The following is a 15388-nucleotide window of genomic DNA, read 5'->3' as shown; positions in this document are numbered from 1 at the left end:
TGTATGAAAGGTTCATTTTTCTCTTCCTTTGGTTCTGCATTACTCAAGTGTATGAAAGGTTCATTTTCTATTCCCTGGTAGTTTAAATGGAGGCAGCTAAAAAGGAAGAATCCCGCTAAGTATGGTGGCTGAAGAGTAAGATATTTTATATAATACCAATTACTGAAGATTATACTTCTTTCCAAGCTGTCTGTGGAGGATGTTAATACATATAAAATGAGTGTTCTGGGGTCATATCAGTAAGAAAAAGTAAAGCAGGTTTTTAAAAAAGTGTGTGTGTATTTGAGTTTTGAAATGCTAATTGCATTGTACATTGAGTAAAGGAGTACAGAATGTAATATTTTCCAAATTTATTTGACCATGGAATTCTTTTTCATATATTTTTTACTAATACCCAGGAACAGTGTTATAAGTAGCACCACTCATAAAATTCTGTTCTAGATTAATGGACGGAATAACAGGCCACTTGGAAGGAATCACTTGCAGATATGAAAGCAAAGAACTTTTGCTACTTTGTGGTGGTGTTTTCCTAATTTAAATGGTAAAACATTTCTCAAATACTCAGATTTAACAAACTGGATACAAATTAATTCATCCTCTGTGACTTCACAAGCTTGAGCATTAAATAGATTTGAAGACCAAGTAGCCATCTTTGGTATTGCTTTGACTAAAATAATTTGTTTAAAATCAATGATTAGATCAACCTCTTAGCCTCATCCACCAGAGGGCAGACAGCAGAAGCAAGAAGAACTACAATCCTGCAGCCTGTGGAACAAAAACCACATTCACAGAAAGATAGACAAGATGAAAAGGCAGAGGGCTATGTACCAGATGAGGGAACAAGACAAAACCCCAGGAAAACAACTAAATGAAGTGGAGATAGGCAACCTTCCAGAAAAAGAATTCAGAATACTACCAAGTGAAGATGATCCAGGACCTCGGAAACACAATGGAGGCAAAGATCGAGAAGATGCAAGAAATGTTTAACAAAGACCTAGGAGAATTAAAGAACAAACAAACAGATGAACAATACAATAACTGAAATGAAAACTACACTAGAAGGAGTCAATAGCAGAATAACTGAGGCAGAAGAATGGATAAGTGACCTGGAATACAGAATGGTGGAACTCACTACTGTGGAACAGAATAAGAAAAAAGAATGAAAAGATAAGAAAAAAGAATGAAAAGAAATGAAGGCAACCAAAGAGAGCTCTGGGACAACATTAAACGCAACAACATTTGTATTATAGGGGTCCCAGAAGGAGAAGAGAGAGAGAAAGGACCAGAGAAAATATTTGAAGACATTATAGTCGAAAATATCCCTAACATGGGAAAGGAAATAGCGACCCAAGTCCAGGAAGTGCAGAGAGTCCCATACAGGATAAACACAAGGAGAAACATGCACACACACATAGTAATCAAATTCACAAAAATTAAAGACAGAAAACAATTATTGAAAGCAGCAAGGGAAAAATGACAATTAATATACAAGGGAACCCCCATAAGGTTAACAGCTGATTTCTAAGCAGAAACTCTACAAACCAGAAGGGAGTGGCATGATATACTTAAAGTGATGACAGGGAAGAAGCTACAACCAAGATTACTCTGACCAGCAAGGATCTCATTCAGATTCGATGGAGGTATCAAAAGCTTTACCGACAAGCAAAAGCTAAGAGAATTCAGCACCACCAAACCAGCTCTCCAACAAATGCTAAAGAAACTTCTCTAAGTGGGAAACACAAGAGAAGAAAAGGACCTACAAAAACAAACCCAAAACAATTAAGAAAATGGTCATAGGAACATACATATTGATAATTACCTTAAACGTGAATGGATTAAATGCTCCAACCAAAACACACAGGCTTGCTGAATGGATACAAAAAGAAGACCCATCTATATGCTGTCTACAAGAGACCCACTTCAGACCTAGGGAAACACACAGACTGAAATTGAGGGGATGGAAAAAGACATTCCATGCAAATGGAAATCAAAAGAAACCTGGAGTAGCTATACTCATATCAGATAAAATAGACTTTAAAATAAAGAATGTTACAAGAGACAAGGAAGAACACTACATAATGATAAAGGAATCAATCCAAAAAGACGATATAACAATTATAAATATATATGCACCCAGCATAGAAGCACCTCAATACATAAGGCAACTGCTAACAGATAAAAGAGGAAATCGACAGTATCATAATAATAGTGGGGCACTTCTAACACCTCACTTACACAAATGTACAAATCATCCAAAATGAAGCTAAATAAGGACTTTATCTAAGAGACTACTACAAGCAACTCTATGCCAATAAAATGGACAACCTGGAAGAAATGGACAAATTCTTAGAAAGGTATAACCTTCCAACACTGAACCCGGAAGAAACAGAAAATATCAACAGGCTAATCACAAGTAATGAGATTGAAACTGTGATTAAAAATCTTCCAACAAACACAAGTCCAGGACCAGATGGCTTCACAGGTGAATTCTATCTAACATTTAGAGAAGAGCTAACACCCATCCTTCTCAAACTCTTCCAAAAAATTGCAGAGGAAGGAACACTCCCAAACTCATTCTGTGAGGCCACCATCACCCTGATACCAAAACCAGACAAAGATACTACAAAAAAAGAAAATTACAGACCAATATCACTGATGAATATAGATGCAAAAATCCTAACAAACAGAATCCAACAACACATTAAAAGGATACACCATGATCAAGTGGGAGTTATTCCAGGGATGCAAGGTTTCTTCAATATACGCAAATCAATGTGATACACCATATTAACAAATTGAAGAATGAAAACCATATGATCATCTCAATAGATGCAGAAAAAGCTTTTGACAAAATTCAACACCCATTTATGATAAAAACTCTCCAGAAAGTGGGCATAGAGGGAACCTACCTCAACATAATAAAGGCCATATATGACCAACCCACAGCAAACATCATTCTCAATGGTGAAAAACTGAAAGCATTTCCTCTAAGATCAGGAACGAGACAAGGATGTCCACTCTCGCCACTGGTATTCAACATATTGCAGTACACGGGCCTCTCACCGTTACAGCCCCTCCCGCTGCGGAGCACAGGCTCCGGACGCGCAGGCTCAGCAGCCATGGCTCACAGGCCCAGCCACTCCGCGGCACGCGGGATTCTCCCGGACCGGGGCTCGAACTCACATCCCCTGCATCGGCAGGTGGACTCGCAACCACTGCGCCACCAGAGAAGCCCCACCAATGGCATTTTTTACAGAACTAGAACAAATCATCTTAAAATTTGTATGGAGACACAAAAGACCTCGAACAGCCAAAGCAGTCTTGAGGGAAAAAAACGGAGCTGGAGGAATCAGACTTCCTGACTTCAGACTATACTACAAAGCTACAGTAATCAAGACAACATGGTACTGGCACAAAAACAGAAACATAGATCAATGGAACAAGATAGAAAGCCCAGAGATAAACCCACGCACCTATGGTCAACTAATCTATGACAAAGGAGGCAAAGATATACAATGGAGAAAAGACAGTCTCTTCAATAAGTGGTGCTGGGAAAACTGGACAGCTACATATAAAAGAATGAAATTAGAACACTCCCTAACACCATACACAAAAAGAAACTCAAAATGGATTAAAGACCTAAATGTAAGGCCAGACACTATAAAACTCTTAGAGGAAAACATAGGAAGAACACTCTTTGACATAAATCACAGCAAGATCTTTTTTGATCCATCTCCTAGAGTAATGGAAATAAAAACAAAAATAAACAAATGGGACCTAATGAAACTCCAAAGCTTTTGCACAGCAAAGGAAACCATAAACAAGACGAAAAGACAACCCTCAGAATGGGAGAAAATATTCACAAACGAATCAATGCACAAAGGATTAATCTCCAAAATATATAAACAGCTCATGCAGCTCTATATTAAAGAAACAGACAACCCAATCCAAAAATGGGCAGAAGACCTATATAGATATTTCTCCAAAGAAGACATACAGATGGCCAAGAAGCACATGAAAAGCTGCTCAACACACTAATTATTAGAGCCATGCAAATCAAAACTACAGTGAAGTATCACTTCACACCAGGTAGAATGGGCATCATCAGAAAATCTACAAACAAGAAGTGCTGGATACGGTGTGGAGAAAAGGGAACCCTCTTGGGGGTTGGGAATGTAAATTGATACAGCCACTATGGAGAAAAGTATGGAGGTTCCTTAAAAAACCAAAAATAGAATTACCATATGATCCAGCAATCCCACTACTGGGCATATACCCAGAGAAAAGCATAATTGAAAAAGACACATGCACACCAATGTTCATTGCAGCATTATTTACAATAGCCAGGTCATGGAAGCAACCTAAATGCCCATCGACAGACGAATGGATAAAGAAGTTGTGGCACATATGGAATGGAATTTTACTCCATTCAATGGAATAAATGGAATTTTACAATGGAATTTTACTCAGCCATAAAAAAGAACGTAATTGAGTCATTTGTAGAGATGTGGATGGATCTAGAGACTGTCATACAGAGTGAAGTCAGAAAGAGAAAAACAAATACCGTATATTAATGCATGTATGTGCGTTATATATATTATTATTATATTACATATATTAATATACTATATTAATAATTTGTTATTAATGCATTATTAATTATGATAATATTAATAATAGCATGTGATTATAATATTAATATTATTATTATTAATATATTATATATATAATAATATTAACACATGTATGTAGAAAATTGGTACAGATGAACCGGTTTGCAGGGCAGAAGTTGAGACACAGATGTAGAGAACAAACGTATGGACACCAAGGGGGGAAAACCACAGTGGAGTGGGGATGGTGGTGTGCTGAATTGGGCGATTAGGATTGACATGTATACATTGATGTGTATAAAATTGATGACTAATAAAAATAAATAAAATAAAATTAATGATTAAATGTATAAAACCCTGCTCTCAATAGAACTTTATGCAGTGGTGGAAATGTGCTGTATCTTTGCTGTTCTATATGGCAGCCGGTAGCCTCTAGCCACATGTGGTTATTGAGTATTTGAAACGTGCTAATGAGATTAAAGAACCGAAGTTTTTGTTTTATTTTCATTAATTTAAATTTAAATTATTACATGTGGCTAGTAGCTTTTGTTTTGGACAATGCAGTCTTTAGAATATAATAGTATATACGTGCAATTAAAATGAAATTTTTCTTTGGGGAGTATTTTTTGGAAAAATTGAAACTATGATGAATATACTTAAACAATTTATATACGTGTAATTTTATAGCCACGTGAACTGAAAGGATTCTTCCAGTGGTTTTGTACTTCCAAAAAAAACTATATATTTTACTAGATAGATTTCAGGAACATAAATATTCTTTTGTAGTTAGTTTTTATGTATTTCTTTTGTATAACCAATACTACATTCTGAAATAATCAAATAGGTTTTCACATTCAATTTTAAAAAAAGAATGACAATAGGAAGAAAGAAGATACTCTGAGATGAGAGATTTAGTTTCATTTGCCAATTTGAATTTTTGTGGCTACTGATTTAACTCTAAGTTGGAGATACAGTTTATGTAAATTTCCTTTGAAAAAGTTAGAGCCATACAAAATGAAAATAGTGTTACAAATGTTTTTGTTAATTACGGAACATGTCAGAAATTTTATTCATTTTCTGTGAATATGCTTTTGAGTTTTAAACATTGTGATCCTTAATCATTTGATTTTTGATGAGAGCAATGCCTCTGCTTGGTAGAAAGGTAAAAGTATTAAGGGATATAAATTCTCGAAATAAAAGTTTGACTAAAACAAAGTCATAATTGAATAATTTTAGCATAAATTATTAAAGATATGACTACTTGGGGGGATTATTTTCAGAGTAGTTTTTCTTATCTAGGACTGAGATTAGGAAAATTTAATAACTAATTATTTGCAAGCAGTTTAATATATTAATACCTCTTATCTTTGCCATTACCAAGTGAATATTTTACTCAGTATTATGACTAAATAGTTTCACTTTAGTATTTGAACTGTTTAAGCAGTTTATGTGTATTTTTATTCAACTAGCATTCCATTGTTATTGGTTTTATTTTGCAGCATCATTACTTTTAAGAGGTGGTAATTATTTAAAACTTTGTCCACAAGCATTTTGAATTGTATAGAACTGATGGCTTCTTCATAAGTTGTGTATTATGTAAAGTCACAGGTGCAGCCTCAATATGAATGATGAACTTTTCTGTATGTAATAAAAACTAATTTTTGAAGCAATATATATTTATATTGGGTTGGCCAAAAAGTTCGTTAGGGTTTTTTCCCTAAGATGTTACAGAAAAACCCCAGTGAACTTTTGGCTTACCCAATATTTATATATGATAATCATTACCCTGTATCGGTCTTAAAATAGTGGTTTTAACTTTCCCTAAGTTGCATTACACTAAGAGTCTTCTCATATATTAAGGATGGTAGTTTAATATTTTTTAATTTTTAATACAAGTACTAAATGATCTTACTATTTGGCATTTAGTGTTTTGTGTTATGTTTGGATGTAGTGTCTGTTAAATCACTGAAAATGAAGTTTTAGGTAAAAGCAATTCTGTTTTCTGCCATGTAGCTCAGGTTTTCTTTAAGATGCATTGTTTTAAATTATAGTCAGTTTAGCTTAATCTTGTTTATTTTTATAATAACTATTTTTATAGTAACTTTATATTTTTATATAAAGATGCTTGATGTTTTTCAAAAAAGGATACTATTATTAACACACTCTTTCCTGAGTATAGAAAGAATATAGTACATTCAACCCTTTACCTAACTAAATGTTTGACATGTAGGTCATCTGTAACCCCACTGCTTCTAAGCATGTTCTGTTAATCTTACTTCTCTTTAGTAAACATAACATTTCATAATTAGTTTGCCTATTCTCTTTAAAAACACCAATATGCATATTTCACAGTTCTCTTTGAATTTGATAAATTTAATGTTGATGTAAAAAACCAAATGTTTTGAGTAACATTACTCAGAAACATCTTAGATTGATCATATCTAATTCAGAATAATAAACATTTCACAGGGTCATGAAAGTCTTAGCTTTTAAGGCATCCTAGTATTCAGTATAACCCTTTAATTGGTATGTGCTAAGATTTTGAAATATGTGTGATTTGCTGTGAGATTAAGGATAGAGGCAAAATTCTTTATTTTTTATTTTACTTATTTTTTTAAAGACACCTAGCTGTTGGGTAGAAGAAGGCACAGAAAAGAGATCACATCAGCGTTCTGCATCATGGGGAAGTGCTGATCAACTAAAAGAGGTAAGTCACTTCTGTTTTCAGTCTGTGTGCTGCTTTGGTCCTAGCAAATTATCTTAACTATTTCCTGAATATAATGATACTTCCTATATTTGTGATAAACTTACCTCTCTCAGAGTTTTAAGGGTTGCCTTCCACATTTTGGTGAACAATTCTGAGTTTACATTATTTGTGCCCTTCATATTCTTTATAAATATTTCTTATGTACCCACTCAGCTTTTGCCTTTCCAGAATGAAGTCTGATTTTATGTAATTTTGTCTTGTTTATTTGTTATATTTTGTTCCCACTTCAGCTTTCTTATTCTTGAGTTACCGCAACTAGAACTATAGATCACAATTTTTACAAAGGTAGGATAGTGTTTTCTGTTTCTTATAATTTTTTAATGATATCCAGCATATTGTTGCCCTTTGAGACCCGATAGTATAGTGGAATCCATGTCTTTGAGAAACAGTTATTATAACCCATTCCCTTATGAATAACCCAAATTATGATAATTTTATGTATTAATATATTTTTTGATTATTTTTCTGTAGTGTTATCTTTTATCCATCTAAATTCTTATTTATTTGCTTTTATAAAATTACAGAAACTTAGAGTTGGAAGGTCATCTAGTCCATCTCCTATATAAACACTCCTTCTTAGAAAACATTCATCTAGTCTATTACAGTCATTCTCAGTGAGAAAAGCTTATCACTTTGCAAGAAAACCAAACCAGTTCTGTTTGTTGCCCCTTAAGTTGTTAGTTTATTTTGTACTATATTGAACTGAAAATTATACCCCTAAGTTTTGACTCTGCCCTCTGTATCAATATTGAGTAAGTCTAATTTAAATATTTGAAAGGTTTGCAATATGTCATTTTCCTCCAGAGTAAACATTGACATTTCTCTCAAATATATTTCATATGCCATAGTATCCATACCTCTTAGTATCATTTTCATATACTATAGGTTATCAGTATTTCTCATATACTGTGGTGTCTGGACTGAATAGATATAGTAGTCTATTAGCATGATTTTGCCTGTGATTGTATTACATTTTTAGGAACTTCTTTGTATTACTGATGTACAGAAATCCTCAACTCCTATCTATGCACACAAACACATGTGCAAAATCAGTTTTTCCCAACAGCAACAAAAAACAAAGGAAGCTGAGTCTAATATATCTAGTCTAAAATAGGTACATATCTATGTACAGAATATTGAGTAATATTGAATAAAAAGCACATTTGCTCTTTTATCTTAGAGGTAAATACAGTCTCAAAGTTATAGCCAAGATTAGGTATAGTTGACTTTGGACTACAGCAATACATGATATACACTATTAAAAAAGAAATGGCTGACATGACTGAGTGAGAGATTTAATTACTTTCCTCACAAAGCAATCATAAAGCTGGACAAAACTGTCAAAACAAATTCATCACTCTGGAAATCAACCAAATAAATTGAGAAACTTTATTCATGAAAAGTACTGAACTCAGGGTAAGAATCTTAGCTGCAAACAAATAGGGAGGACCAATGGCTCTGCTAGTCTGAGACTGTGGTCTAATTTGTGACAAGCAACAGACTCATGGAGTAGCAGGATTTTATAGAGAGTTCTAGGAGGTAAGACAATCTTGGGGGCTTGGTAAGTTCACCACATATCACAGGTTGATTGGAGGCTGTAGACAGGCACAGCAGAATATCAAGTGGGCCCAGTCACCCACGTATCACTGGTTAGTGGAGTCTAAGAATATCTGGAAAGGAGATCAAACAGGCCTAGTGGTAGTAAAATCTGAGGCCAACTTTTAAAAGGCCCAAACTTTGAATGCACTCCTCATTTCACACACAAATCCTCATTCAAATACACACACATCCTGAGAGTGGAAGCTTTACTGCATTGAGATGTTTGAGTAAAATCTCTGAATAGTTTTTGGCTAAACACTAAGGTGACACTGGAGACCAGCTTAAAAAGGTCTTAAAAAGCCAGTCATAGAAAGAAAAATGAGGGGGGGGGGAAATGGAGTAGAGATATCAGCAACCACACATGGTGGGGAAAACAGACTTTCAGTCCATCAGCCACCCTCAGAGAAAATCAGAATCTAGGGTTGCTCCAATATATTATCTAAAATGTCCAACATTCAACAAAAAATTTATAGAGATATGCAAAGAAACAAGAAAGGATGACCCATAGTTAAGGAAAAAAAGAAAACAGTCAATAGAAACTGTATCTAAGTGTCTCCATATGTTGGATTTAGCAGACTAAAACATCAAAGCAGCTATTATAAGTATGTTCAAAGAACTAAAGAAAACCATGTTTAAAGCATCAAAGGGAAGTAGGACCACAGTGATGCAATGAATAAAGAATTCCCACATAGATGTAATTATTATAAAAAATATACAAACAGAAACTGTAGCATTAAAAAGTATAGTAATTTAAAAAATTCACTAGATGAGTTTGATAGATGATTTAAGATGGCAGAAGGATCAGTGAATTTGAATATAGGTCAGGAGAATTTATATACTCTGAAAGAACAGAGGGAAAAAGATTGAAGAAAAGTCAAGCCTCAGAGGCCTGTGGGGAAACATTAAGTTCATACATATACACATAATGGGAGACTGAGGGGAGGAGAGGGGAGTTAAAAAATATTTGAAGAGATAATGGCAGAAAACTTTCCAGATCTGATGAAACACAATCTATATAGATTCAAGAAGCTCAACAAATCCCAAGTAGGAAAACACGCAGAGCTGCACATAGACACATCATAGTTAAACTGTTGAAAGCTAAAGGAAAAGAGAAAATCTTGAAGCTGGAAGAAGAAAATGACTCATTACACATAGGGGACCAATAATACATTTAACAACTGGTATTTTTCATCAGAAACAGTGGAAACCATAAAGCATGACATATTCAAAGGGCTAAAAGAAAAATATCAACCAAGGATTCTATATTCAGAAAACCCAGTCTTTTAAAATAAAGGTGAAATAAAGTATTCCTGGATAAACAAAGATTGAGAGACTTTCCTGCTACTAAACTGTCTTACAAGAAATACTGAAGGTACTGACTCCAGTTTAATTCAAATCAATAGGAAGAATTGAAGAGTGTTGGCAAATATGTGGGTAAATATAAAACAGTCTATAGATAGATTTTTCTCATTTTTCTAAGATTATGTAAAACAATAATTCTAACACTGTTGTGTTGGGTTTATAACATATACATTTAATATATATGACAATAATAACAAAAGAAAACAAGGGAAAAGACATATTTTGGAATATAGTTTCTCTTTTACTGGAATTAAATATTATTTTGAAGTAGATTATAATAAATTAGAGTTCATGTTATAATCCCTACAGCAGTTGCTAACAAAATAACTCTATAAGAATAGAAAATAAAAAGTATCAGAAATGGATTAAAAAGTTACAATAAAAAATATTTATCACAAAAGAAAGCAGTATAGGAGGAAGAGAGAAATAAAAAAGATGTGACAAATAGAAAAATAGCAAAATGGCAGGAATAAATCTGTTTAACTAATTACGTTAAATGTGAATGGAGTGAACATTATATTCAAAAGGCAGAGATTGTCAAACTGGATAAAAAAGCAACACTCAGCTATATGTTGTCTATAAGAAACACATGTTAGATTCCAAGACACAAATAGGTTGAAAGTAAAAAGATGGGGAAAGATACACAGTGAAAACAGTAATGATAAGGAAACATCAAGACAAAATAGACTTTAAGACAAGAAGTATTACTGAAGACAAACAGAGACATTTCATAATGATTAAAGGTCAGTACATTCAGGAAGATATAGCAGTCAAAAATGGTATATACATCTAACAACAGTCTCAAAATACATGAAGCAAAACTGTGGAAGGAGAAATTCAGTTTCTCTAATTGGGGATTTCAATACCTTACTCTCAATACTTTAAAGAACTACTAAGTAGGTAGAAATCAGCAAGGAGATAGAGGAGTTCAACAGTATCATCAGTCCGTTTGACCTAACTGACATACATAGAAAACTCTACCCATTGACTGCAGAATACATATTCTTTTCAAACACGTGTGAAACATTTTCTGGGTGAGACTATATACTGGGCCATAAAACAACTCTCAGTAGGTTACACAGGACTGAAGTCATATAACAGAAAGAAATCTTAAACAAACCCAAATATTTGTCAATTAAAGAATACTTACCTAATACCACAGGGAAATTTTAAATATTTAAATAAATGAAAGCAAAAAGACAACTTAGAATTTATGTGTACAGGTAAAGCAATGCTTCAAGGAAAACTTATACCTTAAGTGCATATATAAGAAAAAGAGAAAATTCTCAAATCATTACTTTAAGCTTCTATCTTAAGAAACCAGACAAAGAAGAGCAAAGCAGAGCAAAAGCAAGCAGAGGAAGGAAATGATAAAGAATATAGCAAAAACCAATGAAACAGAAAAATACTGGAAAAAAGCCAATAAAACTAAAAGTTGGTTCTTTGAAAAGATCAACAAGGTGGACAAACCTTTAGCTAGACTGACCAGGAAAGAAAAACACACAAATTACTAAAATCAGCAGTGAAAGGGGTGACATTACTATCAAACTTATGTAACTTAAAAGTATTATAATGGAATATTATAATCAAATTTATGTCATCAATTTAGAAAATAAGCCAAAATGGATAAAATTCCAGCAAGACACAAATTAATAGAAATAAATTACCAAGACTGATTTAAGAACAAATAGAAAATATGAGCAGACTTGTAACAAGTAAATAAATTGAATGAGGAATTTAAAATCTTCCCACAAAGAAAATCCCAGGATTGGATTTGGTGAATTCTATCAAATATTCAAAGAAGAAATAATGTTAATCGTTCACAAAGTCTTTCAGAAAATAAAAGAGAAGGGAGCACTTACCAATTCATTTTATAAGTCCAGAGTTATCTGATTTCAAAGGCAGGCAAAGACATTAACATTTCAGATCAATACCTCTCTTGAACGTAGATGCAAAAATCCTTAACAAAATATTAGCAAACCAAATCCAGCAACTTATATAAAGGATTATACACCAAAAGCAAATGCGACTTGTTCCAGAAATGCAAAGTTCTTTTAAGATCCAAAATTCAATTAATGTAATAAACACTATATTAATAAAATAAAGAAACAAAACTGCATAATTATCTCAATAGAGTCACAGAAAGCTTTTGCCAAAGTGCAGCATCCATTCATGATAAAAATCTCTAAACAAACCAGGAATAAAAAAGAATTTTCTCTGCCCGTTAAAGAGCATTTATGAAAAACGTACAGAGAATATCATATTCAATGGTGAAAGCAAGAATGCTTTCCTCTAAGATAAGAAATAAGATAGTGATGTCCACTGTCACCTTGTCACCACTTCTACTCACTTGCACAGGAAGTTATAGTCAGGCAAGAAAAATGAATAAAAGACATCCAGATTGTTAAGGAAGTGGTAAAACTGCCTTCATTCACAGATACATGATCCTATATGTAGAAATTATAGGGAACATACAAATATATTACTAGAACTAATACAAGTTTAGCAAGGTTGCAGAAAAAAAGATCAACATACAGAAATCAAGTGTTTGGTTGTTTGGCCTGAGGCGACCCACCACTGGAGCTTACAGGCACTTTGGTAGGGTGAATGGTGGACTCTGGGGGGGGTTCACACCAAGGAGTACTCCCCAGAACTTCTGCTGCCAGTGTCCTTGTCCCTGCGGTGAGCCAGAGCCGCCCCCTGCCTCTGCAGCCGACCTTCCAACGCTAGCAGGAGGATCGAATGTGCTGTCACAGTTGTGAAAACTGATTAAAGGTAGAGTCTATGCGACCAGAGGGCAGACAGCAGAAGCAAAAAGAACTACAATCCTACAGCCTGTGGAACAAAAACCATATTCACAGAAAGATCGACAAAAGGAAAAGGCAGAGTACTATGTACCAGATGAAGGAACAAGATAAAACACCAGAAAACCAACTAAATGCAGTGGAGATAGGCAACCTTCTAGAAAAAGGATTCAGAATGATGACAGTGACGATGATACAGGACCTCAGAAAAAGATTGAAGGCAAAGATCAAGAAGATGCAAGAAATGTTTAACAAAGATCTCGAAGAATTAAAGAACAAACAAACAGAGATGAACAATAGAATAACTGAAATGAAAAATACACTAGAAGGAATCAATAGCAGAATAACTCAGGCAGAAGAACAGATAACTGACCTGGAAGACAGAATGGTGAAAATCACTTCCGTGGAACAGAATAAAGAAAAAAGAATGAAAAGAAATGAAGACAGCCTAAGAGACCTCTGGGACAACATTAAACGCAACAACATTTGCATTATAGGGGCCCCAGAAGGAGAAGAGAGAAAGAGCCTGAGAAAATATTTGAAGAGATTATAGTCAAAAACGTCCCTAACAGGGGAAAGGAAATAGCCACCCAGGTTCAGGAAGCACAGAGACTCCCAGGCAAGATAAACCCAAGGAGAAACACGCCGACACACATAGTAATCAAATTGACAAAAATTAAAGACAATCAAAAATTATTAAAAGCAACAAGGGAAAAACAACAAATAACATACAAGGGAACTCCCATAAGGTTAATAGCTGATTTCTCAGCAGAAACTCTACAAGCCAGAAGGGACTGGCATGATATATTTAAAGTGGTGAAAGGGAAGAATCTACAAACAAGATTACTCTACCCAGCAGGGATCTCATTCAGATTTGACAGAAAAATCAAAAACTTTACAGACAAGCAAAAGGAAAGAGAATTCAGCACCAGCAAACCAGCTCTACAACAAATGCTAAAGGAACTTCTCTTAGTGGGAAACACAAGAGAAGAAAAGGACCTACAAAAAGAAACCCAAAACAAGTAAGAAAAAGGTAATAGGAACATATATATCAATAATTGCCTTAAATGTGAATGCATTAAATGCACCAACCAAAAGACACAGGCTCGCTGAATGAATACAAAAACAAGACCCATATACATCCCATCTACAAGGGACCCACTTCAGACCTAGGGACACATACAGACTCAAAGTGAGGGGATAGAAAAAGATTAGATGCCACCAGAAAACTACGAAAGCTAATCAATGAATTTGGTAAAGTTTCAGGTTACAAAATTAATGCACAGAAATCTCTTGCATTCCTATACACTAACAATGAAAGATCAGAAGGAGAAATTAGGGAAACAGTCCCATTCACTATTGCAGCAAAAAGAATAAAACACCTAGGAATAAACCTGCCTAAGGAGGTAAAAGACCTGTACTCAGAAAACTATAAGACACTGATAAAAGAAATCAAAGGTGACACAAATGGAGAGATATACCTGTTCTTGGATTGGAAGAATCAATATTGTGAAAATGACTATACTACACAAAGCAATCTACAGATTCAGTGCATTACCTATCAAATTGCCAATGGCATTTTTTACAGAAGTAGAAGAAAAAATCTTCAAATTTGTATGGAGACACAAAAGACCCCGAATAACCAAAGCAATCTTGAGGGGGAAAAAATGGAACGGGAGGAATCATGCTCCCTGACTTCAAACTATACTACAATGCTACAGTAATCAAGATACTATGGTACTGGCACAAAAACAGAAATATAGATAAATGGAATAGGATTAGAAGCCCAGAGATAAACCCATGCACATATGGTTACCTTATCTTTGACAAAGGAGGCAAGAATATACAATGGAGAAAAGACAGGCTCTTCAATAAGTGGTGCTAGGAAAACTGGGCAGCTACGTATAAAAGAATGAAATTAGAACACTCTCTAACACCATACACAAAAATAAACTCAAGGGCTTCCCTGGTGGTGCAGCAGTTAAGCATCTGCCTACCAATGCAGGGGACACGGGTTCAAGCCCTGGTCCGGGAAGATCCCACATGCCATGGAGCAGCTAAGCCAGTGTGCCACAACTACTGAGCCTGCGCTTTAGAGCCCACAAGCCACAACTACTGAAGGCCGCGTGCCTAGACCCATGCTCTGCAACAAGAGAAGCCACCGCAATGAGAAGCATGTGCACAACAATGAAGAGTAGCCCCACTCCCTGCAACTAGAGGAAGCCCGCACGCAGCAGCGAAGGCCC

At 34.7% G+C, this 15388-nt stretch overlaps 1 protein-coding gene across 1 annotated transcript in view; it reads left to right on the top strand.

Moving 5' to 3' along the window:
• Positions 1 to 15388, top strand: part of GLCCI1 (glucocorticoid induced 1) — a 118655-nt gene that overhangs the window by 55012 nt on the left and 48255 nt on the right. The window contains exon 4 of the mRNA XM_024767020.1: positions 7231 to 7317. Coding sequence (XP_024622788.1) covers positions 7231 to 7317 — 87 coding nt within the window. The remainder of the gene's footprint in view (positions 1 to 7230; positions 7318 to 15388) is intronic.

This window comes from Neophocaena asiaeorientalis, unplaced genomic scaffold (assembly GCF_003031525.2).
Source record: "Neophocaena asiaeorientalis asiaeorientalis breed wild unplaced genomic scaffold, Neophocaena_asiaeorientalis_V1.1 scaffold70, whole genome shotgun sequence".
Lineage (NCBI taxonomy): Eukaryota > Metazoa > Chordata > Mammalia > Artiodactyla > Phocoenidae > Neophocaena > Neophocaena asiaeorientalis.
Note: the sequence above shows the minus strand (reverse complement) of the source record. Positions and strands in the feature narration are given on the sequence as shown.